This window comes from Cetorhinus maximus, chromosome 18 (assembly GCF_964194155.1).
Source record: "Cetorhinus maximus chromosome 18, sCetMax3.hap1.1, whole genome shotgun sequence".
NCBI classification, from domain to species: Eukaryota; Metazoa; Chordata; class Chondrichthyes; order Lamniformes; family Cetorhinidae; genus Cetorhinus; species Cetorhinus maximus.
This window is the reverse complement of record NC_135896.1, coordinates 40,558,501-40,584,555: the sequence shown is the minus strand read 5'-3', so window position 1 is coordinate 40,584,555 and position 26,055 is coordinate 40,558,501. Positions and strand designations below refer to the sequence as shown.

The 26,055-nt window shown below is 44.4% G+C and overlaps 1 protein-coding gene across 6 annotated transcripts in view; it reads right to left on the bottom strand.

Moving 5' to 3' along the window:
* The window catches only part of LOC144693097 (kinesin-like protein KIF26A), a 280,736-nt gene that overhangs the window by 13,049 nt on the left and 241,632 nt on the right, over window positions 1-26,055 (bottom strand). For 5 of the 6 annotated variants that reach the window (XM_078562489.1, XM_078562490.1, XM_078562493.1 and 2 more), the window contains one exon: window positions 22,472-25,976. In XM_078562489.1, the coding sequence (XP_078418615.1) occupies window positions 22,472-25,976 (3,505 nt within the window). Of the gene's footprint in view, window positions 1-19,036; window positions 20,767-20,972; window positions 21,220-22,471; window positions 25,977-26,055 lie in introns of those variants that run through there. The other variant, XM_078562492.1, reaches the window with a different exon arrangement.

The following is a 26,055-nucleotide window of genomic DNA, read 5'->3' as shown; positions in this document are numbered from 1 at the left end:
CCCCCCACCATCAACATCTTGAATGTTATCATTGTCTAAAACCTTAACTGGGCCAGTCACATACATGCTATGGTCACAAGAGCAGGTCAGAGGCTGGGAAGTCCACAGTGAGTAACTCATCTCCTCAATGCCACCATCTACAAGGCATAAGCCAGGAGTGTGATGCAATGCTCTCCACTTGCCTGGATAAATGCAGCTCCAGAAACATTCAAGAAGCTCGGACACCAATCAGAACAATGCGGCCCATTTGATTGGCACCCCATCCACCACCTTCACTCCGTCCACTAATGGCGCACAGTGACACTGTGTGTACCATACAAGATGCACTGCAGCAGCTCACCAAGGCTCCTTTGACAGCACCTTCCAAACCAGCAATTTCTACTACCTAGAAAGGCATGCTGGCAGGTGCATGAAAACACAACCATCTGCACGTTCCTCTCCAACTAGGCTGACTTGGAAAAATATTGCCATTCCTTCTTTGTCACTGGGTCAAAATCCTGGAACTCCCTCCCTAACAGCACTCTGGGTGTACCAATAGACTGCCGTGGTCCAAGAAGCGGCTCATACCACCTTCTCAAGGACAATTAGTAATGGGCAATAAATGCCAGCCTTGCCAGTGGTGCCCACGTCCCATTAATGAATGAAGAAAGAGCAGGATCCAATAGTGCTTTATGTGGTCCAACCAGATCTGGCAGTGAATGACTAAACCAATTATCCACCATCACTTAGTGGTGAAGAGGGTCATACCTAGAGAGAGAGTAATTGTTTTATAGGGGATTATGGCACCAAAGTGAGTTAAGCAAATCAGAGTGAGTATGTGGCTAAGCAAATCAATAGGTGCAGGAACATTATGATAAACAATGCAGCAAAGAGATCTTGAAAGTATAGTTGTACGTGAGTTGAGGGATTGCTTTTTTCTGGTGGGGGTGGGGTGGATACAGGTGAAGGTATGGTTGGGATTTGGAAGGGGGATGTGGGTGGAGTGTTACCAGGAAGCGATCAGAGATGCTCTCATCTGTGGTTGATGTGATGAAACCTAAAGATTTAACTCACAAATAACAATTCTGAATTGCTATTTCTTTCAAATCTAACTAAAAGTATTTCTCAAGCCAGAAACCTCTATTATCAATTCAATAAATCATCATATCAAATTTTTTTTCAATCTATGTGACAGAGTAATCTGGAAAACATAATTAATTTCTTTTAGCAGCTTAACTGCAAAAAGCAATGGAATCACATCATCTGCCTTGACTTGCCCTGGAGCTAATATCAGCCACCCAGAATTACTTCAACTCACTGACACATTGCCCTGGATTACGAGAAATCTAATCAAGCAGGTGTCAGCCTTCACTCAGTGGTTGCATTCTCACTCTGAGTCAGAAGGCTGAAGGTCTGAGGGAGTGCTGCACTGTCAGATGAGATGCTAAACCAAGACACTGTCTGCCGTCTCAGGTGGATATAAATTATCCCATAACACCATTCAAAGAGGAGTAGGGGAATACTCTCTAGTGTCCTGGCCAGTATTTATCTCTCAACCAACCTCACTTACACAGATTGTACGGTCATTATCTCATCACTGTTTGTGGGACCTTACTGTAGGCAAACTGTGTTTCCTACATTATAACAGCAAACACACTTCAAAAATACACTATCATAAAGTGCTTTCGGGTGTCCAGATGTGAGAGCAGCTTTATGAATGCAAGTCTTTTTCTTTTTTTGCCATCCAAAAAGATCCATGGTAAATTTCCTATAGGACAACAGGAAATTTATATTGTGAAAATCCAATTTCTTCTATCAAGGTATATGTAGAGTTCAATGGCCATTGGTACCAAATGTTTGATTAGGTTTGAGTGCAGCATTGCTGGCTGGAGTGTGGGTTCTGCAAACCTTTAAGAAGGTGCTTGGCCAGTTCCCAACTGGGGCACAGATTGCATTATATAGAAAGTATCTGTCATGTTAGATAACACTTGCTCCATGTGATCTCCTGAACTGGTTTTGATCACTGAGGGAGTAGGAAAGGAATTTTTGAGAGTATGTTTTCACTATTGGCATGGGTTTTTTTGCCTTTCCCAGGAGATTACATGACAGCGGGGTGTTGAGAAGGTGAGGGCAGGGAGGAAGTGTGCGATCATAACCGCAACCGTCCTAGTGTGAAGCAGGTGTGATAGATCAGGTGGCCTTTTCCTGCCCATCAACTTTGTATGTCCATACATAACATCAAGTACAATGAAAAATGCTTCATAGGAGCCACATTAGTGAGGCAAAAACAAATGTCATCTAATTTACTTTAATCTGCATTTATTTTGAAGAATTGAAGCAACACTAAGAAGAGTTAAGCATATTCAAGAAGGCATACACAGCATGACACATTTAAATAGATCAAACAGTGTTTAGGTAATTGCACAACAAAAATGAACATTACCATTTCCACGAGCGTACATCACCGTCAAACATGTCAAGTATGGAAGTCATGCAAATGCTAAGATATTTTAAATGCATTCTGTTATTTTGCACAAAAGCCTCCAAATGTCCTTCCTTTTAAAGATAAAAATTAGCCTCAAGTGCTATCACAGTTTTTGATCATGCCTTTGCAGATAAATCAAACCTGCCATCACAGCCTTAGTTTCTTGCTTTACAATTCAGATCAGCTCCTTCTTAAGGATAAAAGCATGCTCTGAATTCATTTGTATGTTTTCCCTGTACCTTTCTTTCTCTATAGCACTCATTTTATTTCATTATAACCCTAGCATTCACCAAAAGCAATTCACACAATGTAACTGCAGTTTAAATTAATTTTTAAGAAGGGTAAGGGGGTGAAATACCATGATGACTCTCCTTTCTCACCCGCCATAACTTCAGCCGAAGAGTCATAGAAACTCCAGGAAACAATGGAAGTGATTTTTACGCCATTTCGCATGTTGCTTCACCAAAGTGAGAGAGGGGGTGAGGGAGGGAGACCCTTGTAAAAATTCAGTCCCGGACTAGAACTTCTTGGGTTATAAAAATTGCCCTGTATTTCCATAGGCTTGTCCCAATCCTGCACCATAATGTTGGCAATGATCAGTGAAACCCTCTGGAAAAATAGCATCAATTCCAAAAGATCAGGGAATCCCCTTCAGAAATTTAGAGCCTATGGGCGGAATTTTCTGTGCCTGCTGGCGTCGGGCGTGCTTGACGGCGTGAGCAGACACTATGGTGAGAAGGCCAGAAAGCGGTTTTATGACATCGTGAAACCAGTTTGCAATTGTCTGCTCAGCCCGTCGATGGTGGGCCGTGTATCACGCCATCAGTCATCGGGAACTTCATTGTAATACATCTGCATATCACTATAAGGCCAGCATTGCCCAACTCATTCTCCACCCCCCGCTGGAACGGCTGCCCACAATAAGGCGTGCACTTGGCGGGCTGCACTTTGAGGGGAATTTGGAGGTGAGTGCACAGTAACGTTGCACAGCGCACGCAAGGGTCATCTGTTGGACTCCAAGGTTGAGGCGTGTTGGGGATGGCGGGGGGGGGCAAAGGCTGCCCTGCGATGGAAGGTAGTGCACAAGCATGTGTGGAGTGGTGGCGAGGGAAGCAACCACACATTAGGGACACCTTGTATGAAGTGACCATTCCTCTGCAGCTGAGACAGTTCAGACGCAGCCACATTGACATGCATGGAGTCGGGTCTCTAGCTTATCTGCCCACTCAAGCAATGCAGGGGCGTGAAAGTGCCACCAAGTGCTTCAGAGCTTTTCACCCCTTGGGCACAGACTGCAAACTAATGAGCGTTTTAGTGGATTGCAGTTGGTTGACTGGGCACATTGTACAATCTCCTTGCTAAAGCTGGCCATGGATCAGTCACTGGTGGAGGCGCTCACAGCCCCTTGAAATGTCACCATTCAGGTTTGGACCAGTCTCCCTCATGGTTCAAGCTAACAGTGCAGCTGTGCAGTGTGGGTTAGGAGAATGCCTGCGCCTGAGCTGAGAACACAACATGCAGTCCAATGGGCAAAGCTGCAGCCAATCGGTCAGGTGGAGTGGGGCAGAGGTAGGTGGGGTTTCAGGCAACCATGCAGCGCACAAAACTCTGGCCATCCAAGTGGCGATCAGCACTCTCCGGGATGGGTTAAGAGGCCTTCAGACTTAGCCAAGAGAGGTTCTTAGAGCACCCAAGTTAACCCACTTTCATCCTGCAGGAGGAGTACATCAGAAGCATGGAGCCTGGTGAACCAGCTGTGTGCCTCATGGCATACAGAGTGTAAAGACGGAGAAGAGAGCGATGGAGGCACCTGGCTGTGCAGAGGGAGGAGCACCCCTCTGGAAGAAGGTGTGGCTGGGGCTTCCGCACATGCTGCTGAAGAGCCACGGCAAGTGGTCGCTGGTCGGTGCCTAGTGACACCCAGGGTGTCACCGCCATTTTTATTCCTGAAGGTCACTGAGAACCAGTGTCGCCGAAGACTGCGCATGTCTAGGGAACTGGTTGATCACATCTGCCAGCTGCTGAGGGATTTGGCACCACATGGACAGAATCCACTGCCAGTGGCCATGAAAGGGACCATGGTGCTCAATTTTTACACCAGTGGCTCCTTTTAGGGCTCCACAGGTGACCTCTGTGGGATCTCACAAGGCTCCACCCACAAATGCATCCATGAGGTCACAGATGCCAACTTCACGAGGGTACACAACTTTGTGCATTTCCCCCGGGACCAGGAGAGCCAGGATGCAAGAGTGATTGGATTTGGCCAGACCTCGGGTTTTCCACAGGTGCAGGGTGCCAACGACTGCACTCACATGGCGCTCAGATCTCCAGCACAACAAGCGGCCACTATGTCAACTGCAAGGGCTTCCATTCACTGGTGTGCGCACAGTTTCCAGGGAGTGTCCATGACTCCTACATTCTCAGTTGGTCACAGGTTCCTGGCGTCTTCCAGGATCCACTGGGGCTGCAGGGGTGGCTCCTCGGGGACAAGGGCTATCCGCAGAGGCTGTGGCTGATGGCACCTGTGCGGCGGCCTCAGACTGCAGCAGAGCGAAGGTATAACTAGGCTCATGCTGCAACTCGCAACTTGGTGAAGCAGGCCATCGGGATGCTGAAGATGAGGTTCCGGTGCCTGGACCGGTCTGGTGGAGCCCTGTAATACGGTCCGCAGAGGGTGTCATGCATCGTCGTCGTCTGCTGCGCCCTTTACAATCTGGCGCTGCAATGGGGTGGGGAGCTGGCTGAGGAGGAGATGGAGGAGCTAGAGGTCTCCTCCAATGAGGAGGATGTCAATGAGGGTGAGGAGGTGAGGAGGTCCTAGAAGACAACAATGATGGCAATGAGGCCCTCGCACTGGCCAGACGAGGCAGGTGCGCTCGCGAGGCCCTCACAGCTGCTAGATTTATGGAGGATGATGACGACATGCAGTGAGGAGACCCCATAGATCTTCACATGGCCTCTGAGAATGTCTGACTCCTGTCTGGTTGAGGGCAGATCGCTTGCGCTCTGTGATCAAGGTCATATCATAGAGATGCAGCCATGAAACTTTAAAAGCACCTGATCCTTTGTCTGCCTTCAGCACCTAACGCCTTCAGGAGCACAGCATCACTGTGCTGACAAGATGGGGGCCGGCCCCACCTTAAAGGTGCTGAGAGCACACAGAGTGAATGACGGAACTCGGTACACCTGGCCACAACATTCTGGCAGCAATGACAAGCTCCATCGAGGTACAGGCCTCACTAATGTGTATGAGGCCGGACCATTATTTTGGTCTGAAGGTTGCACAAAGCACAGGGAAAAGGCCTGGACTGAGACACCTGCCTTTATCTTGTGCAGAAAGGTTTCACATCTGAGTGACATGAACACTGCTCATCAGAACAAGGAGCCATAGGCAGGGAGACATTGTTGAGTTTATTTATAATACTGAATATTATGTTAACACCCATGCCCAGGCTGTGCAATTAATCTTCTTAACCTTTCTAACCCTGCCACTACGTCTTGGTGCTCCCCAAACATCTACAGTGGAGATGGAGGCAGCCTGCTGACTGCTACTGTGATTACCTTGGCGGGCATCCCCTGGAGGGCCAAGATCTGGAGGGCCTCGGCCTGCTTTGGGGGTCCTGCTGAGTGACAGTAGCACCCTCCTTGAGCTGTGGAGCTGGAGCTGCTGGGGTCACAGGGAGAGGGGACTTGGATAGGCCGGGCACTCCCGGACTCACCTGGATGGATGGCCTGGGGAGTGCACCTATTCGTCCTCCTCCCTATGGGTGCCCAAGGGCCCCTGGCTGACTCCTTGAGGAGAAGGGGAAGCTGGAGTGAGATCGAGCTGCCTGGCACCCCTCTCGCGAACACACTGTTGGAGGCCAACTATGGCATCAGCGATGGAGTTCAGCATGCGCAGCAGTGCAGGAGCGACATCCAAGGTCCCCATGTTGGCTGCCATCCTGCCAGTGTCAACTTCGGTGCATTGGAATGCCTCTCTATCACCTCGGATTGAAGGCAGATGGACTCTTCCGTCGTGCCTTGCAACCTGCGGAGTGCAGTGGACATCCCTTCCTGATGTTCCCGAGCTTGCCTTTGCAGCTCCAGCAACTGTGACATAACTGAATCCATAGGCTTGTCATCTGACTCGGACTCAGCAGCTTTCTGGCCTCCAGCAATCCTCCGAGTGCCGGGGACCTGGGAAGTCCCTGCCACTGCCTGCTATGGACCAGGCAGTGCGATGTGCTCACCAGATTGTGATCCTGAGGCTACTTTAAAGCTAGGTCCCACCGAGGTATGTGACTCTGCACTGGTGGAGGGTGTGGGTGAGAGTTGTGACAGGACTTCATGATCGGTGCCTTCAGATTCCTCCTCAGAGGTTTCTTTGGGGCTTGACTGGAGGCCCTGGGTCATGGACTCCTGGAGGCCCTGGGTCATGGACTTCATCGGCTGTTTCCCAGATGTGCCTGCAGAAGCAAGGGGAGATAATTATTGCATGGCAGTGGCCTATGAAAAAGGACACATCACTCACAGCATGGTTGTCTGATGGATATTGCACTGCTGGATCCTCACTTGGTACAGCCCATCTCATCGTCAGCACAGGAATGGTCCAGATCATCACCGGCCTGTTTTCAAAGTCTGTGAGGGCCTTGATTTCAGGCATTCCTCCACTAGTCTGCAACTTCGCCCTCTTGTTGTGTGCCAGCTTGTCCTGCATGAATACAGATGGAGAAAGTGTAAGCAGGACACCTGCCAGGCCAGATGATAAGTATGCCTGGCATGTGTGGGTGCTGAGTGGTCCCATGGATGGGATGAGGACAATGAACGTGTGTGTGAGAGAGTGAATGGTGATGTCCCTTGTATTGGCAGTGAGTGAGGGCCCTGTGGATGCATGATGGGTTTGTGAGTGTGTGAGCTGAGAGTGATGAGAAGTGTGACTCATGCTGGTGGAACGGAGAGACCATTCATCCTCTTGTGGCACTGGGTAGCTGTCCTCTTCTGAAGGCGTTGGCACTGACCACCACTGCCACCGCCTCCCAAGCCGGATTGGCGATGTTGCTGCCCATTCAGAGCGGGAGTAGAGGACATCACAGTGGGCCTTCACTGGTCCAAAAGGTCCTCAAGGGACGCGTCACTGAACCTGGGGGCTGCAGTCTTCTTGCCTTTTGGGGCCATGTCTTCTGTGCAGCTGTCCTGAGCTGGAAGCACTGAGAGGTGTGCGCGCGGGTGTACTTCAAATGTGGTGCCCAGCGTGACAAAGCGGCGAGGTGATGGCGTGGCAGGTGAATGAGAGCCTGCCTGCCATCAAAGCGGTGGGCTTCCTGGGAATGCATAATCAATGCAGCGGGTTTGGGATGGTACAGTGTGAGAAGCCACCATTGTGGCGTTTTCCCCGCCCGCTACTACACTGGGACGATTCCACCCAATGTGTTTTCAAGATGATAGCAAAGAAAGAGAATTAGGTCAGCATGATAGCAAATCCAGGTCAGCAAACTAAACCTTGTAACTACAAAAGGAGAGGTCTCGTAAAGGTTAGAATTGGGCACACACAGTCTCCAAATCTTAAACAGGATCATCACCAAGTTTCAGCTGCAGCAGTCAATGACTGGCAATTATTCTTCAAAAAGCCATTTCAAGTTTTGACCTAAAAAATTCCACAGAGTAGATTTCCAACATACTGTCCCAGTATAACACCAACCAAATGGGTCAGTCAGCTATTATATGAACTGCCCTGTTTTCAGTTCCATTCCTGAAATATCTGAGATTCCATTAGTTTCTTGTTGTGGCTTCCAATCTCCACCTTTCTGCAGCAGCTCCTATCTGCCCCTTATCTGGCAAATGACAGGCCTGGGTAGGGTCAGGGCTGACTAAGCTGGGAGTTCCTGCCCCTCAGGTGGGATCTGGTATTTGTGTGACAGCTGGAAGGACTAGTGAGGTGAGCTGTAAAGACTTCTTCAAATACACATGTGGACCCATCGGTGACTACAAACCAGCAAGATGGCTGGAACCCCGACGAATGGGGAAGAATGCAATCAGATTGGCCCCCCCCTTGCCTGAGCCAACCCCTCCACTCCCCCAAAGACAGAACAAGACTAAAGTTTGCAGCAGCACAGCACAGATGGGTGGCAGAAATGCGCCCATTGCCCTCCAACTGACCCTGAAAATTCTGAGAAAGGGGGGTTGGGTCAGTGCTGGAGGTCAACGTCATAATAGTGACCTATTTGGGGCTTAGTTATTTTGTGACATTCAGGTGAGAGCTTCCAACAGATGAAAAATCACACTCTTTCAGTTTTCTAATCTCTGTTGCTTTGGTGTAATTGGGCTTTCCATTGGGCTCAATTACTGGAACTCCCTTTCTTGTTTCAGGATACCTACTTAATAATTATTAGCTATATTTGCAATACTTACACCACCATTGTTATTCTTTCAGTTAAAGATCCTATACCACTTATCAAATAAAAATCAGTGAGTTCCCCTGTTATCCTGTTCAACAGTCCTTCCACCACACAACAGCCGAAAAACAAAAGTTTGTCATTCAGCTAATTGCCCTCTGTGGAATCTTCCTGTGTGATAAATAGCTCACGTGTTCTACCACATGAAAACAGTCGCTGCACTTCAATATAACTCATCATACATGAAGCTTTTTGCAATATGCTGCAGTGATTTGGTAAGGTGCAATAAAATCATCTAACCTTAAAGCACAGTAGAATGTTTTTCAGGCTGTTGTGCCTGTGTGAGCTTTATGAAAGAGCTATCCAATTAGTCCAGTTTAAATAGTCACATTTTAACTAGCTACACAAAGCACACTGATTCCTGGTCATTCCTGCAACAACAGTATATATAAAATGAAAAATAAATCTCAGAATGTGAGCAATTTTAGAACTGCAACTTCATCAAATGAATGAAGCTACAGTGATTTATTTCCTCTGATCTCCTTGACAAGGTTGCTGCTCTGTAATTGCTTTTACATATTCATTCCTGTTCAATCAATTACAGAGAATATAATCAATGACAAATAATATCATCAATTACAAATGTTAATTGATGGAGATGTAATGAATTACTTATTCAACTTATCACAAGAACCTGCAAACATGGATAAGGTATTGTATGACATGCATTTGGTTTGATCACCAAAGTTATTATTAATGGAAAAGAGGTGGCAGAGTTAGGATAGCAATTCACAAAGCAATATTTCTCAGTCTGTCTACAAATATTCACTCTGCTCCACATGTTCTGATTATGATCCTATGTTCAATATTTCTGCAGCTACATTCAGACAAGGATTTGGCTGATCCAGGAGGTGAGAGTCTTTGCACCTACCTCCTAGGTACGATGTGCCTGTCCAAGGAAACCCCTGAAGTAGAATAGGCCCCTCTCAAACCAGCACAGACCTCTTACCACTACCTTACTAAAACTCTGATCCACCTCACCAGGCCTTCATTCCTCTCACTCAGACCCAAAACCACCCCTCCACCACATGGCCTCTGATCACCCCTCCCTGGATCGCCCCCACAGCCCCACCCAGGCCTCTAATTCCACCCTGACCTCTCCCCCAGCCCCCGGGATTGGTAGCGCACCCAACCTTCCGCCGCTCCTCCCCTCCCGATTTACCACCCCCCAGGATCAACCAATCCCCACCCAGCCAGGATCAACCCCTCCCCCACCCAAGTTGACCTCCCACCCAACCCCAGAATGAACCCCTGCCCCCACAAATCTCCTCATTCGTTACTATCACTCCCAAAGTTACCCCAGTGTGTATTTGTATCAGTTTGCCTCCTAAACATCAAGGCAGCATTTTCTATGCTCTTTTTCAGTTGCTGTGAATGAAATGCTCCATTTTGTGCTAAACTATGTATCATTTGGTACAGTATTGGGCAACTAGATTGAGTACCAAAACACCTTTAATAGCTTTGCTATTAGACAGAAGAATATTATCCAACCATGTTAGTCCAAATCCATGTCCCAACAGGAAAAGATTAATGTTTCCCTTCCCTTCACCCAGAGGTGAGAATTGTAGCGATTTAAACTTGCAATTGGAGCAACCCTGAATTCTGATATTCAATCCCCAAAATAAGTATTGCTTATAACATATCCATACCTTGGATAAATTATATACTAGAACCAATAACAAGGAGCAGTTTCCTCTCCCAGCTTTGTCCAGGTGTATAAAAAATAAGTTGATTGTATGCATATGGTCTAAGATGATTAGCATGGACAAAAATAACAGCTGTCAAAATGCTTTAGGCGCAGGAAATGTACACACAATTCACAGTAGCTCATTTATTTATTGCACCCAAATTACTGCACTGGTCTCAAGGTAACTACCACAACAATAAAGTTTGTCTCTTTAAACAATGCAGCTTAGCTTCAGTGCTGCAAAGTAATATCAGAGAATACTCTGCGTCATTCTTTCTCAGCAACAATTAACTGATAGACCGGAAAGTGTAAAAATGGCATGGTATGTAATTGGCAGCCCGTGGGATTTTATATCATTTGTACAATTCTCTGCTATCAACAGTTCAGCCCATGGCAGCTGATATTTTAGCAAAACAATTTGCATCTCACATTTCATTTAAATGACAAAAACCTATAGCATGTGATAAACATTTGAGTTTGCTGTATGAATCGTGAAAATTCTACCATTAAAGGGTTTGTATACATTTAGTATCTGTAGCTAGGATTTTAAGGCAGAAAGTTATTTTTATAATAATATAGTAATTCAACAGTCTTACAAGGAAGACAAATAGGCAGATACAACAATATTTCTGAAGAGAATTTTCTATTATATTTACATCAAAATATAATTGCTTTTGTAATTATTTAAAGCTAGAGTGTGATATTATTTGAGTACCATGCACTAATTGAATCTGGTAGAAGTGGAATACCTGATATTTAAATGCTATTGTTTTGAGCAACTAATTAAAGCATAATTCAACAGATGTTCCTAATCTAAAAAGGTTCTCTCCGCCAGATTAAATTGTCCTATGGTAAAGCCACAATTCAGCAATGTAAAACATCAGCATTTTTAACCAGAATGTAATGGTGAAAGTTCAAACACTGTAAAAGGAGGTGCCAATCAACATCTCCTTCTGTTTGTGTTTTTTAAATACTCAGTCACAAAATTAGAAATGATGGAAAAAAGTGCTATTTAGGAATAATGTGCTATTTTGTAAGAAGCCAGTCTCTGCTTGAATATGCTTCATTTGCAGGGGAAAAAACAAATGTAGCACGGGGAAAATTTTCAAAACATTGTCTGCCAGCTGTGGTACAACAGCCACGGAAATCCATTAGAAAAGGGGCCAATCAGGAGAACCGCCATGGAAATCTCATTCCATCTGTGTGTAAAATTGATTCTAATGTTACAATTATGAGGTTTATAGATTATTATATTTTGGGACTATAGCTTTAAATTTAGGGTAAATGAAGGTGGTCATGTGACTTTTTCTGCAATCGGCCTGACAGTAAGCCTGGGTGGTTTGATTGTTAAGAGATCAAAGGAAGGCGCAAGATATTTACATGTGGAGACAATGGCAGCAATCTCTTGAGTTTACAATGAGTAGACCCTGAGGCCGGGATTTTCTGGCCCTGCCTTGGCAAGACCCACTGCGGGGAACGCGGTGGCCCAGCCAAAAGTCCATTGACTTTCAGCAGGACCGGATGATCCCGGCGGCGTGTGGGGCCTGAAAATCAAGCGCTGAGTCTCCCAAAGTCTCAGAAAGGTGTTGAAGGTACCAGATTGTAAATAGCGGTCCTGCAAACTGTCCATTGACTTCTAAGATGAAAGGGAGTTGGGGTCAAAGATAGTTAATTAGCATTTCTACCTGAAAGCAAGGGTAATGTGTTTCACGTTGTCACAAGGGAGAGAAAGTCATTTTTGAGATCAGGCTACAGGCCTCCCTACAAATCAATGAATATCACAGACAGACAGTGGTTCTGTGTGCTCAGCTGGGAGAAAGGCTGCTTGGCTTTGTGAGCTACCACAGCTGGATGTGGGACAGTGCCTAGTGGAACAGACATATCCTGCAGCCATCTAAGGAATCTGGGAGATTTTTCCTGTCATGCCCAGGGGCAAGAAGAATCGTAGGAACAGGTTTTACTGCTTGTGGAGGATTTAAGAAATTCTCCAAAAACTGAGGAAAGAGCCTGGAGATGGTCACTTAAAGTTACTACTTGGTGAAATGGGGATATGGGAACCTACTGAAAGGTGGGAGCAACTGGACTGTTTGCCAAAAGGGCTGTAATTCCGTGAAGAGTGCAGTGGGTGATAAGTATAAAAAGGGAGCATCACTTTTTTTAATGTATAAGTTCCTTTCCTCAGTTTATATAAGTTGCCTACAAAAATAAATAGTGTTTAGTCAATAGTGCTTTTCGCGATTTGTTACAGTAAAAGTTTCAAATGTGAAATCTTGTCGTGTCATTCTTGCAGCTAGTAACTGGAAGTTCAAATTGCTTTTTAAAAGTTTTTGGTTTCTATGGAGATCGTAACACCAATAACAGTTTCAATTGGAGGTAAATCTGTCTGTGAGAAGCTGGAGCTTGAGCCCACAAGAGTTGTCTGGCTGGGGGCAGGAAACAGAAGCTGGGACATTTCCCAGGCCCCAAACCTGCCTCTGGGGTGGAAACAAACAGTAACCTGGGATTTTCACAGAGACGTACCCTTTATTGGCATGGAGACAGGTTCCATGTCCAATAAAGGGCAGCAGGTGGCTCTTAAACATGTATGGACAATCAGAAGCCTTCCAGCTTGAGAGGAGCAGCAGGATTCCATAAGGGGTAAGTAACTGAAAGGCGCTTCAACATGAAGGCACCTGCTCATCAACCTTTTAAAGAATTTAATGAGAAAACAGAAAAAGCAGCCAGGTTACCCTATGGGGAGATTTGGTGTGTGTGTGTGTGTGGGAGGGGGGTGGGGGGCAGGGGGTGGTGGAGGGAATCTCCTTCACAGGGCAGCCTTTGGCTGCACCCACATCCAATTAAGCAAGGAGAGCATGTATGTCCACCTGGATCATCGACCCCTAGCCTACCAGTGGATGCCCATCTCCAGCCAGCTGACCAGCCCCCCAATCATGTTGTGAAGCTGGAGGACAACTGGAAATTGCCAGTTGGCTTCATTAGGGTGCCCTAATAAGGTTCTTACTGAGCTTTATTGGCTAACAGCCTCATGGTGTGGTTGTCCTGCCAGGCCCTGAATCCGCCCCTTGGCCATAACAGCCAGTATTGGAAACAGGGCCATTCTACACTGAAGGGTCCCTCCATCAACCATTGAATACTGAGACCTAACTGTAACTCTCTGCATCCCACTTTTAATCAGGATAAGTGACAAGATAAAAAGTACATTTCCCCCCTTCAAGTTTAATTTGCTTACCCCTCACCCCTCTCACCCACTCATCTCCTCACAAAATCCCCAATCCCCACCTATGCCACCTCATGCCCTGTGCCCAATCTCATAACCGCTCATGCCCTCTATGCCTACATATGGCTGTACCCACCCACCATGGCCCCTCATACCCTCCATGCCACCTATGCCCCTGTACCCATTCCCCATGGCCTTTTATAGCCCCTATGCCAACTTAGTACCAACTCATGCCAACCCAAGGGCCCCAACCACCACCATTTGTCCTTATCCTAATCATGCCAACTTACCCAATATTCATCATGGGCAGACCTCTGGATCCATGAGGTCCACAGATGAGATAAAATAAAGTTCTATAAAATGAAGTTCTAAGTGTCTACTGCAGACTTCACTATATTGACAAAAACTCTCATAAAAATCCATGCACTACATTTACATTCCTTCAACTACTTAAAGCCTTATAACAACAAACATTTTATTTAAGTGCAAAATCCCTTATTAAAACAAGCATAGGCCCAGTTCAAAGAGTCTATAACAACTTGTACATGTCAATCAAATTGTGAAATGGCAGGCACCCTACTGTAATAATGGATGGTTGTGAAATCAGTCATGCAGCAGTAATCCAGTAATGGAAACCCTCAGGTTTATGTCAACAGACAGAGTGAAATAGCAAGTCTAGACCTTTTATTCAATGATTTAAAGGGCAGTAGTTTCAAATGTCTTGTCAACTTGCAGCTCTCTTTGACATGTGCTTTTGACAGTTCCTCTTGGCTTTTTTGACAGTTCGTTTTGACAGGTCTGCTAATAGTTCCAATGGGCTTGACAATTAATGAGTTTACACACTTTTTATGCACATTCATGCTTAATTTTAACAATTCCAAAGGGCACCTGACCTCCCCCAAAGAAATGCACAAAGTTCAGGCCTGCTCTTAAAAAGGTTTACTCTGCACAGTTTCAGACTCCAGGGATACAAAAATCTGACTTCGGTGGAGGCAGCTGGTGATTTAAATGGCCATTTAATAAACTTGGCATGTGCAAAATGTGCCCCGCCCCTATGAAAATGGGAAGTGCCAGGTTTGGGAGAGGGATTTCCGATTTTCAGACACTTCTGCCTTTTTCACCATGATGGAGAGGCTCTCCGTCATGATCCAGGTCAATGTATTTGCAATGGGCTGTATATTTAAGCAATTTATGCTTATTAAAGTTGTTTAATTACAGTTCCAGAGATGGACAACCCTCAGTTACTCACCCTCTCTCACAAAGGCTGGAATTTTCAGGCCCCGACGTGACAGGGGGCAGGGCCAGAAAATGTGGCGAGTCAGCCAAAAGTCTATTGACTTCAGCAGGACTGGAAAATCCCACTGGCATACTCTAATTGTCTCTTACTCCCAGTGGGTTAGCTCAGGTTGAAATGTCTGGGCTGCCTTGGATTCTTGCTAATCCTGATCAATAATTGCCACTTTGTCCCCATACCTTACTCCACATCATTGGACAAAGCAATTATGTAGCCACATGGTCCTGAGCTGACTGTCTCCGCCATGTTCATTCACAGATTTACTTATTTTTGTAGCCATCCTATATGAGTACAAATTACTTATTTATTTATTTGCTTACAGCGAATGAGAAGAACACAATTCAGTCATTTATTTCCTAATCACTTGATTGACTTGGAACACATCTAATAATAAAACTCTTTCCAGATCATTTCAGTGGAAATGAGCTGCCTCCAAATCTCAATCCCCAGGTCCCAAACTTCCCTCACCCCTTGCTCAACAGCAGCACCAATGAAAATCCACTAATGTATGCAAAGAATAAGGGGCTATGTCTGCAAAGGAATTAGCAGAAAGGTTGGCTTTGATACACATGAAGCTGCATTCCCAATATGGTTCTCTTTTCATCCACTCTAATTTCAGTGGATGAGCCATGGAAATTCTGAACAAAATGCACTGCATTTTTGAGGGTTTTTATCATTCTTCCAATGAAGTTATGACAGTTCAGCAGGAGTACCTCTGCAGAAATCCACCCAGTAATTCCCTTGGAAAGAAATTAAATCCGAGTTTGCTGAACCTAAAGGGATTTTTATATTCCAACTGAAGACATTGTTATGATGGTTAATGAACCCATTATGGGTGCCCTCATTGCTCAGACATCATTTCTCTTCCTTTTAAAAGCTGCCCTCATCAAAACATCTACCCGCCCACCCCATCCCTTACGTTCATTCTTCCCAATAACCATCCAATCTCCACCCAAGTTCTTGAACGTGTCGTCACCTCCCAGTCCCATGTCAAATTCTCATTAAACTTTCTATTGAAGCCCTTCAGCCTGGCTTCCATCCTTTGTCAGTACCAATAGCTTGTTTAAGCTTAGCAGATCATATCCTATACCATACCAAAGTCCCACTTTCATAATATTCCCATCTACAGTGACCTACATTGAATTCAATGCTTTAGGGAGTCAGTAAGTCAAAGTTCTCATTATTGTCTTCAAATCTTTGTGACCTCACTCCACCCTAGTTCTGAAACCTCCTCTGGCCTAACACCTCCTCCTGAAATTTTCCATTTCTGTGCATCCTTCCTCCTTTCATCCCATCATTAATGGTCAGGCTTTCAATTACCTTGGCCCTAATTTCTGGAATTCCTTTCCAAAATCCCTTTGGCACTTCACCTATCTCTTAACCTTTAAAAATCTCAAACCACTTTTTAAGGGCTGGCATCTCCTAGCTCTCACACCATGACTTGTTGTACATTCCTTTGTTTTAATCTTCCTCCCACATATAAAAGTGCAATTTTTCCAATTTTTTATTATGAAGCACAGAAGAGATTTTTGCTTTCATTTATATGATGATGGTACCATGAGATTAAGTTCAGTTCGCACACAGGGTTAGTTCCAAGGAATTCCAAACTGCCAGATTAGTTTGAAGCATGCGTCCTTTTCTAGAGCTATTTGTACAGTAGGAGTCCTAGCGGAATGGGAATGTAGGGTGGAATCTTGCCTGTGCTGCCTCCTCTCAGGAAGACCTGCTGAACCACAAGCCAATCAGGCAGTGGTGGGGCTAGCGGTGGGCCTTCCCCTGGAATCAAGATCCTTGGGGGGGGGCAGACGTCTTGCTTACCAAAAGCTAAGGGCCAGTCAGAGGCCGGGAGCTCTTGTGCCCAACAACGCCACAGGGGAGGTGGTGGCTGATGTGGGAAAAATACCTGTTGAAGTCCCAGGATCGTGGAGTGGCCCAGGCCACAGGTAAGTCATGTGGTGAGGTGGGGGGGCAGGGGGATAGGGACTCACGGGGTGGGGATCATGGGGAGTGGGTATAGGGGGATTGCAGCAAATGCAGGGGGTGGCTTTCAATGGCCCACTCTTTCCTGGTGTCAAGTCCCTATCGGATACTGAGTGCCTTTGATCAAGGGACCTCCCACCCGTCCCCCACTCTCTGAGGTTACAAGCTAGCCATATAGTTTTACCTGTCGTGCATGCTACATATTGATGTCACTGGTTTAATACCAGCAGCTGCAGGATGAGGTCTTTAACTGGTTATTAATTGGCCACTTAAGGGCCTGAATAGGCAGCGCGGCAGGAAGGTCAACCAAGGGCCTTCCCGCCCCAAACTTAATTCTGGTAGAGGCAGGAATGCAGTGGGGTTCCAGTACGCCACCATTCTGCCTAATTACATGCCCTTCCCAACTCCAAGCTCGCCATCAGTGATAGCATAAGATTCTGCCCCTAGTTACCGCAGGTGAAACAGCAAGAGAGAGGTGACAGTTTAGATTGATGGATCAATCCTCAACAAAGACAGCTGGAGAACCAGATGCTAAGCTTTGGCTTCACCTTAGTGGAAAAACGATTGTCTATAACTGTTTTGAGTTGGGGACAGTCAAAGATAAGAATAGCTTAAGGGACTTCAAAGATAGTATTAAGGTAAGCATATACAAAGACAGGGAGACAGAGATTAGGAGCAGTAATCGAAATAAGGTTTTTAAAAGAAGAGAGGGAGACAGTGAGATTGAGGAAGGGATATCCAGAGAGATGGATCCAAAAGACTAAGGCTCTGCCATCAATGATAGGATGAAGGGGTGGGGCTGGCAGTAAGAGGTAGTAGGGTGGGATATGCAAAAGGCTAGAGTCCAAGATACTGAATTTGTGGAGAGAAAAATAAATAACAGGCTGGAGGAGATGGCAAAAATCAGATGGTGCAAGACCATAGAGAGAGATAAAGAAGATCAAGAACTTTAAATTGTGCTGTGGGGTGGGTGCCAGTAAGTCAGTGAGAAAGAACTGCTGACTGAACGCAATTAGGATGAGTGTTGCAACATTTTTAAAAGTTGGAATTTATAGCAAGTGGAGAAAGCACAATAAGGAGGGTTCTGGAGTAGTCTCGTCTGGAGGGGAAGAAGGTGGATATGAGGGTGTCAGTAACATTCATGAGCAAATCAATTTCCACCTGTTTCTAATTCCCCTCTGACCTCAGAGGCTGTCCAAAATCAGATTTAATGAGAGACTGGTCGATTGTCAGTCATTTTCTTTGAAGCAAATGGGAGGGATAATGTACCTGGCAATAGTTTGAACACCCACCTAAACTAGATAATATTTAGGCAGGCGTAAAAGTATTGTTTAACAGTGGCAAATCAAATTCACATTTCAACCATCATTTTAACAGGGTGGTTACAATTTTAAGGATGGTAGATGGAAAGCAGCAATTAAGCTAATTATTGGAGAATGGAATCAATTACCGTCAGCCAGGCAATTACTATGTGGCTGATTTACCTGGACGGTTTAGTCACGCTCAAGTAAGCCTTCATTTAGCACCAGTCACTGAGATGACATGGATTTCTAATTATACAAAATATAGCAGTATTGAAAACAGGCAACTCTGCTATAATGATGTGTGAGCAGCCATCATTCATCCAAACAGTTGATTGACAGGCATCTTTTCCTTGCTCTACATGGTGAAAAACTACTGTGATTATTGCAACATTGTGTTATTCTGAAGCACATCTACATCATATATGTAAATTGTGTTACTACGCTTTTGCTACTGGCACCAGGGAGGACATCTTTCACGTGTATCATAATGTTGTCAGAACCCTGAGAGAAACGGTGCCAAATTGAAAAAAACAATTGAGAAGTTGTTAACATCCAACATCTGCTGAAAGATTCAAGCCGTTTGTGTTAATAAGACTAGCTTAGAGAAGGAATAAAAAGACAACAGAGACTTTAAAAATAAAACACAGGACACATAATTGAGTAGAATAGGCCTACTTTACTGTAGAACTAGAAAAATATTACAAATGAATAAGTTATTACTCATTATAAAAGTAGTTTACATTTAATTGTAGTTATTCTCATTACTATCTTTAGATAGATTGTACAACTGTATAGATGATATGGACATGGCACAAATATGTTATAAGTGCAATTTCTACCAGTACTTCATATCTCTGTGCAAAAATATTTTAACAACAAAAACAACAGTTTTGTTCCCATACCAAAAACAACCAGCACATGGCTTCTTAATCATATTTTTACAGTAAATAAAATTAACTGGCGGGGTTTTGGATGTCATGTCCATCGAAGGATGTTCTGACGATTAAGCAGATGCTGGTCCCATGGAAAGGTTTTCAATTTTCTCTGAAATCCGATAGTGGCTACACCTCAGAACAACATGGAGGAGGGTTGCTAATTTTACAGCAATAGATTAACTGGAGAAACCATCTACTCTGTTAACTCTGTCCAACCAAACTACGCAATATTTTCTAGATGAACCATAACAACGTGCAACTTGAGTGTTCTTAGGTCACACAATAGCACGAATGTTGGGAATGGCCTGATTCAAGTCAGGACATGCAGTCCCCACCATTTCATCCAGCCATCATACATCAGGCAATCATCTAAGTCATCCAAAAACACTAACCAATTTACCATTTTCATTATAGTTAATTACAAAGTTGCTGCTGGCAACATGTCAAGCACTCCATGTATTTTGGGCAGAAACAGGTGTTTACTGAGTAGCTCACACCTCGTTAAGTTGCAATTCCCTTGTATACTTAATCACCTCTAACTGGTGCTGGGTTACTGCTCATACTGATCAGCACTGACTACAATAATAAACATGCTCAAAAAGTAAATAGCACCTCATTAAGATCCAATTACTTTGCGTGCTTAATCCCCTCTAAATAGTGTGGGGTTACAGCTTCAATACTGATTTGCTACAGTCTTTATTCAATAATAATGTCATCTCTTTAAACTGTCCAATGCATATTTGGACAAAGCGCCTGAATACCAATGTGCCCATTATACGTGCTAAGGAAATGTGTTCCCCCTCCACACTGCTCTGGGATATCATATCATAAATTAATTTTGGTACCTGCCTCTTGTATTTTACTTGCCCCTTTTGTTTGACTGTGGAACAGCTGAATTTCGAGCTACCTCGGGCCCAGTCTGTGTTGGATCAGGCAATAGGGATGTATTTTCCGACCATTCAATGGCAGGTCATGGATGCGCACACCCTGGATCTACAGTTTTCAACCTTTGCCATTGCATTAGGGAGTTCATATTGGAGATTCAGTCACATACTGCACATGATTTTCAACTATTCTTTTAAATGATGAGCAAATCATGTCCAGCATGTGCCTGAATATCTGATGTGCATTCCTGACAGGCGGGGCTCACAGCTGGCTTTCCAAAATTGACTGGGGAATTATTCCTATGACGTTTGCTGGCACTTAATAGGCTGCATTTACAGCTTGCTGCTGGGGTACAGAAGTGTCACTGCCAATAAGCTCCCTCATAATAGCCACTGCCCAACTTTCATTTTCATTGAAATATACCCGGGTGGAAAGCTGAAATTCCACCCCAGTGACTCCTTCCCACTAATGGATTCCTCGCTGTCTGGTGTCTCATCTATGCTCTCAGGAATGACAAATCCTTTTGCATTGAATGCTGTCTAAAGTGAAGAAGAACAGCAAATCATCTGTGGAGACAAAAGGGACAATATACAAGCTATTAATTATATGCAAATATACTGTAGAACAGAAAACAGGTAGTTCAATTGCAGGCAAGGTGCAACTTCTTTTTGCAAATTTAGAAACAACATTAAAGATTGTTTTTCATATTCTGCTTAAATCCAGTTGCACACAACAGTTGATTGCATAGGGAAAACGGTAATATAAAACTCACCAGGTTATCTGGAGGCTCCAAGGTAGGTGCTTTTCCCTCTAGAATGATTTTGAAGATTGTTGTGTCTCTTCCATTTCTTCAGGAGCATAGCACCTCAACAATGTCCTTTCAACCTTTGAACAATTTTTTCTCACAAGCCTTTTCAGGTCACTGATTCTTTTCTGACAAGGTTGCGGTGTTGCCAGTTTTTCATTGGATGTTGGTACCGAAGTGACTGCTCCAAAGAAAGCATCTTGGTGTTTGTAAACTATTGATGAGAATAATAACTCTCTTGGTGAAACATGGCCATTGCTGTCTCCTGCTGAACTCCACTTTGCATAATCATCACCAGCTTATGATTACTTTTATTTGCATTCATTATTTAATATATTAATGAGGTTATCAAGTGGTTTCTAATTGAGTATCTCAAGTTACTGCTAGCAGTAAATTAGATACTGATTTACAAGAATTGCTTGCCTATAATCGTATGAAGTAAATTTGGCTGTTATAACCACAACCACAGCATATCCACTCTGTAAGAGGCTCTTTTGGCAGCAGTTTTGAGGTGAGCTGGTACTTCCACTTATCCCCATGGATGTAGCCCTGACCCAGGGTCAGGGATATTTACATATTGGAGGCTGGCTCCTACTCCATTTACAATGCTGATTGGTGCCTTGCTGCCACATAAATGGGTCCACAGTCTTGACTCAATACAAGAAAAAATATTCTATTGCTGCCACTCAGTCATCAATCCTTCGGCAGCTGATTTCCTTTCCAAAATTGTCCTTTTAAATTTGCCCCGATGCCTGTAGCAACACTGAGTGCCAGAGATGCATAGGCGCCCTTCACACCTATCATCACCATGGTACAAATAATAGGAAATCCATCACATGATGTATTTTCCTGTTTTGTATTATGTCATAATATGCCCACTCAAATAGGTGCAGCCACATTATGCACCAATCCTCAGTTCAATCACAATTCCCAATGGATATTAAAATACACAGTATTGCCCGGCAACAAAATGAATTCTGACCCCGAGTACCCAAAACATATGACCTTTTTGCTTTCAGAGCCCAAAGATTTAGCACCTGTAAATTTGATCACCTCCAAAATTGAAGATTTGAACTCATCCCAATTTGAGAAGATGGCAACTGGTTGTCAAGGTTTACATATGAATACTGACACTTGGTGAAATACTGGAGGGCGATGATCTGAGTTTACCAATAAAGTAAATTACTAACACAGACACCTGGAGCTATACTTTGCAAAAGTTGACACTTAAAAAAATAGGTTTTTTTAAAAATACATTGAAAATACATCTTCACACAATGTAGCTTCATCTTTCATTGTTTTTATAAAAGGGCAGTTATAGATGGGCAATAAATGCTGGCCTTGCTAGCATCCCACAAATGAATAAAAAGTATTTAAAAGTCAACATTCCTCAAGATTCTTTTTCGAAATTCCCATTCTTAAAAATTTGAGCCAAATACTATAATAAGTTGATGAATAAAGCTTACCAGCTGTCCGCTTTTTGGGGGACTTCGAACTTCTGTTGCGGCCAGATGAAGACATTCCACTTTCACTCATGGAATCATGTGCAGATGACGCACTTCCTGTAGCTTCACTGTCACGAATCATACTTTCATAACCACTACTGCCACCACTATGATAAAAAAGAGCTGTTCTTCCCATGGCTGGAGGCAGCTCTCCACTAAGAACACTGCTGTTGTCACTACCATGCCCACTGCTGTAGCGCTGAGGTCGTCTTGGTGCAGTTATTTTACTGTATGGAGAAGGCAAGACTGGTATCTGTGATATTTCATCACTGAGGTTGACCCCACTGTCATTCCCACTGTCAGAATCTGTGGATCCTCTCAAATGGCCCATTTTACTGGAGGAGGCCCCAGATGCTAGTTCGGAGACACGGCTATTCGCTGCCCTGACTGCTTGCTTTGTTCCCATGATTGTTCCTTTGCCAGGTTTACAATTTGCTACCTGTGTCGAACGAGGTATTGTTTTTCCATTTGATGGCACACTGGAACTTCGACCCATTGACTGGGTTAATGATTTAACTGATGTGCTTAACCCCTTTGCACCGCTTGAAGAGAGGCTTCGACATTTACTTCCTGACACCACAACCTTATTATTGGAAGTACATTTGGTTTGATTGGATTTACCTGGCACAGGGACTACAGGAACGGGTGGAGTAGACATTACAGGAGCTGACGGTGACACACCAAGCCTCGGTACTGATCGACCTGTTCTGCTGTTGTTGTTGACAAGGTGGCCACTTTCCTTAGCCACGCTGTGCTTGGATCCAACTGATGTAAGGCTATCACTTCTCTCAAGGGATAGCTGACTTCCACAGCGATGCACAGCTTCCGGTTTAGGCATTCTGGATTTTGAATTTGAAATGTTTTTAACAGACATCTGATCAGACTTTATGTTTGTCGATCGGTTATTGTTACCTTCAACAATACAAGTAGCAACATTTAGTCTCCCATCTATATCATCCTCTAGTTTTGGTGGTGATACTTTAACTACCTCTGGAGTGGTACACTTTTGGGCATTAGTTTGTGGAGTAACTCTATTTTTTTGTTCTAGACTAGATTTACGGACTGGGGGCGCTGGAGGTATCCCATTGAGCCTCGGTAGCATACTTGTTTTGGGCACTGATGTTTTCTTACATGCAGTTGATTTTAAGCTGCTTGTTACTGAAGCAAAATCTCGTTGCTCTTTGGGTATAGCTCCAGCATTAACACTGGTGTGCATTATTGGCATTGTGGCAACCATCGAATTTCCTTTTTTGACTTGTGATACCTTTGCCAGCATATCATTTTTCCTTGTGTTCACACCAATGGCACTATTTACTCCATCGGATTTATTTACCATTTCACATCCATACACAACTCTCTGTGCACAAGAAACAGTTGTATGAGATTTGTTAAGCCTAGGAATAGTTCCAGTATTTTGGGATGCTTTCATTTGCTGTTTTATTTGACTGCTAGTACCAGATTTGGGAGATGACTTCTCGGAAAGTGCTTGATCCTCGGCTTTTGGTTCCAATTGGCTATTTGTGCGTTGTAACCAAGGATCCTCAAGCTCGTTTTCTTGTTGTTGTGTGTCTCCACAATCTACTGTGCTGCCGCTATGGTTCAGAGATGAGGTAGGTTTTATTTTCCTGGGAAGACTAGGGTAGCAAATAGGATCTTCTTCAGGAATTACTGGGACGTGACAATGTACTGGGATGCTAGTTTTAGTTACTGATGAATTATTAGTGCCAGTCACAACTTTGTCAGAAACGACTTTGGATAAAGTTAAGGCGTTAGAACCTTTGTTGGTGTCAATGAGAGCTCTGCTTGAACTGTTGCTTTCATTACCCAGTTCAGAACAACAGAATCTATCAGTCAAGGTGCTTTTTTGAGCCTGTGTCAGTGGTGCACACATGTCTTGCAGCATGTCAGGTGAATCCAAGTTAGAAGGCCCCAGAGACTTCTCACCAAAACTGTAGCAAGACTGCACAACAAAAGTGTCAGAGGGCTGTGCCCCATCACTTTCTACGGCACAGATACTTAGTTCACTGAGCCAGGAGCTAATTGATGATCGTCTGCTACTGTTGCAGAAAGAATCATCTGCAAGTGGCACAACATTGTCCATGTTTGCTCCAGCAGTGGTTGCTGGTGAGGTATAAGCTTCAAAGTCATCATTTATGCTACTAATAATGCTGACAGGCCGTGAGCCTGAGGCCAAGGCCTGAAGTGAACAGTCGCTATTAAAGCTAATAATGCTAGCAGGTCGACCACTTTCCAAAATCCCTTCGAATGACAGTTCTTCCACAACAGTAAATACCAGTTCATCTTCTCCATTCAGTTCCACAGGCTGCTGCAAAGTCACAGTAGTGGTCAACATGTCTCGGTCAATACAATCGCTCCGTAATGCTGATCGTAAGCGGTTTATATCTGATGCTGTGGATTGTTTATATTTGCTGCTGCAATGTGCAGCAGCACTTCCGGTTACAATGGACTCCGGTTTATTTATCACCTGATGGCTCATTCCTACTGGAGGAGTTCTAATCACACAACCGCTGGTGGATTCTGAACAAAGTATTTTCCTATCTTTTGTTTGGGGAGGTGGTGGTGCAGGGCTTGGCAAAGGCCTTCTGTTGAAAAACATCTTTTCTCTCACGACGGGCGCAGGTGTGGCTTGTGCCTGCTTTTGTGCTTTCGGGCTGTTAGATTTGGATGCGTTTGTGGAAGCTGTGATTGTCTCCTTGATTCCATCTATTCCAATATTACCACTTAATTCCATTTTGCTTCCTTCAGCTTTGGTTTGAAGTTTCAAATGTTCGGTTGTTATCGAGCGAGAGGGGCTCTTCACTGGAGATCCATTATGCTGCTGCACAGGAATTTGAGTGTGTGGGCTCTGCCCTTTTTTAGGAGACACTGCTTCTAATGAAGAATGCTTTCTATATATTTGTGGAGGAGATACCGGTACCTTCTCAGTTGCAGGGGCAGATTGTGTTGTCTCCTGTACAGTTATACATTGCACATTTTCCATCCTTGTAGGGACTGGGCTGTTACTACAGATGAAAAGTCCTTGCTCACAAGAAAATTTGATGGGCTCCTCACTTCCATCAATGCACTCTAATCTCTCCTGCAATTCAGCAAAAGTGTTGCATTTGAAATAGTCCCTTTCTGTCCTCTTACCAACAATTACAGTTTCCTTGCCTTTCTTGGGATCATACCTCTTGTTAAGAGAAGGGACTATGGGGACAAACTCTGGCGGTCCCTCATTATCTGTTAGCTCTCGATCAGACAGTGCTGCGCCATTGGGACCAACATAAATAACAGTATCACATGATTGCTCACTGCTTGACGAATAATCTGGGTCACTGGCTATTCCTAATACAGGAAGATTTGGATCAAGAGCTGTGGTCCTTGAGTGAAAGGGTCTTAAATGAGGCGGCCTTCGAATCCGACCTTCTTCACAAGAACTTTCTCCTCCTGAAGAACTTGAGGCATACTAGTTCAAACAGAAAAGTGTTTATTTTACACAGAAAATAGAACCACAAATTTAGAAGAAATGCAATTGAAGCAAAAAT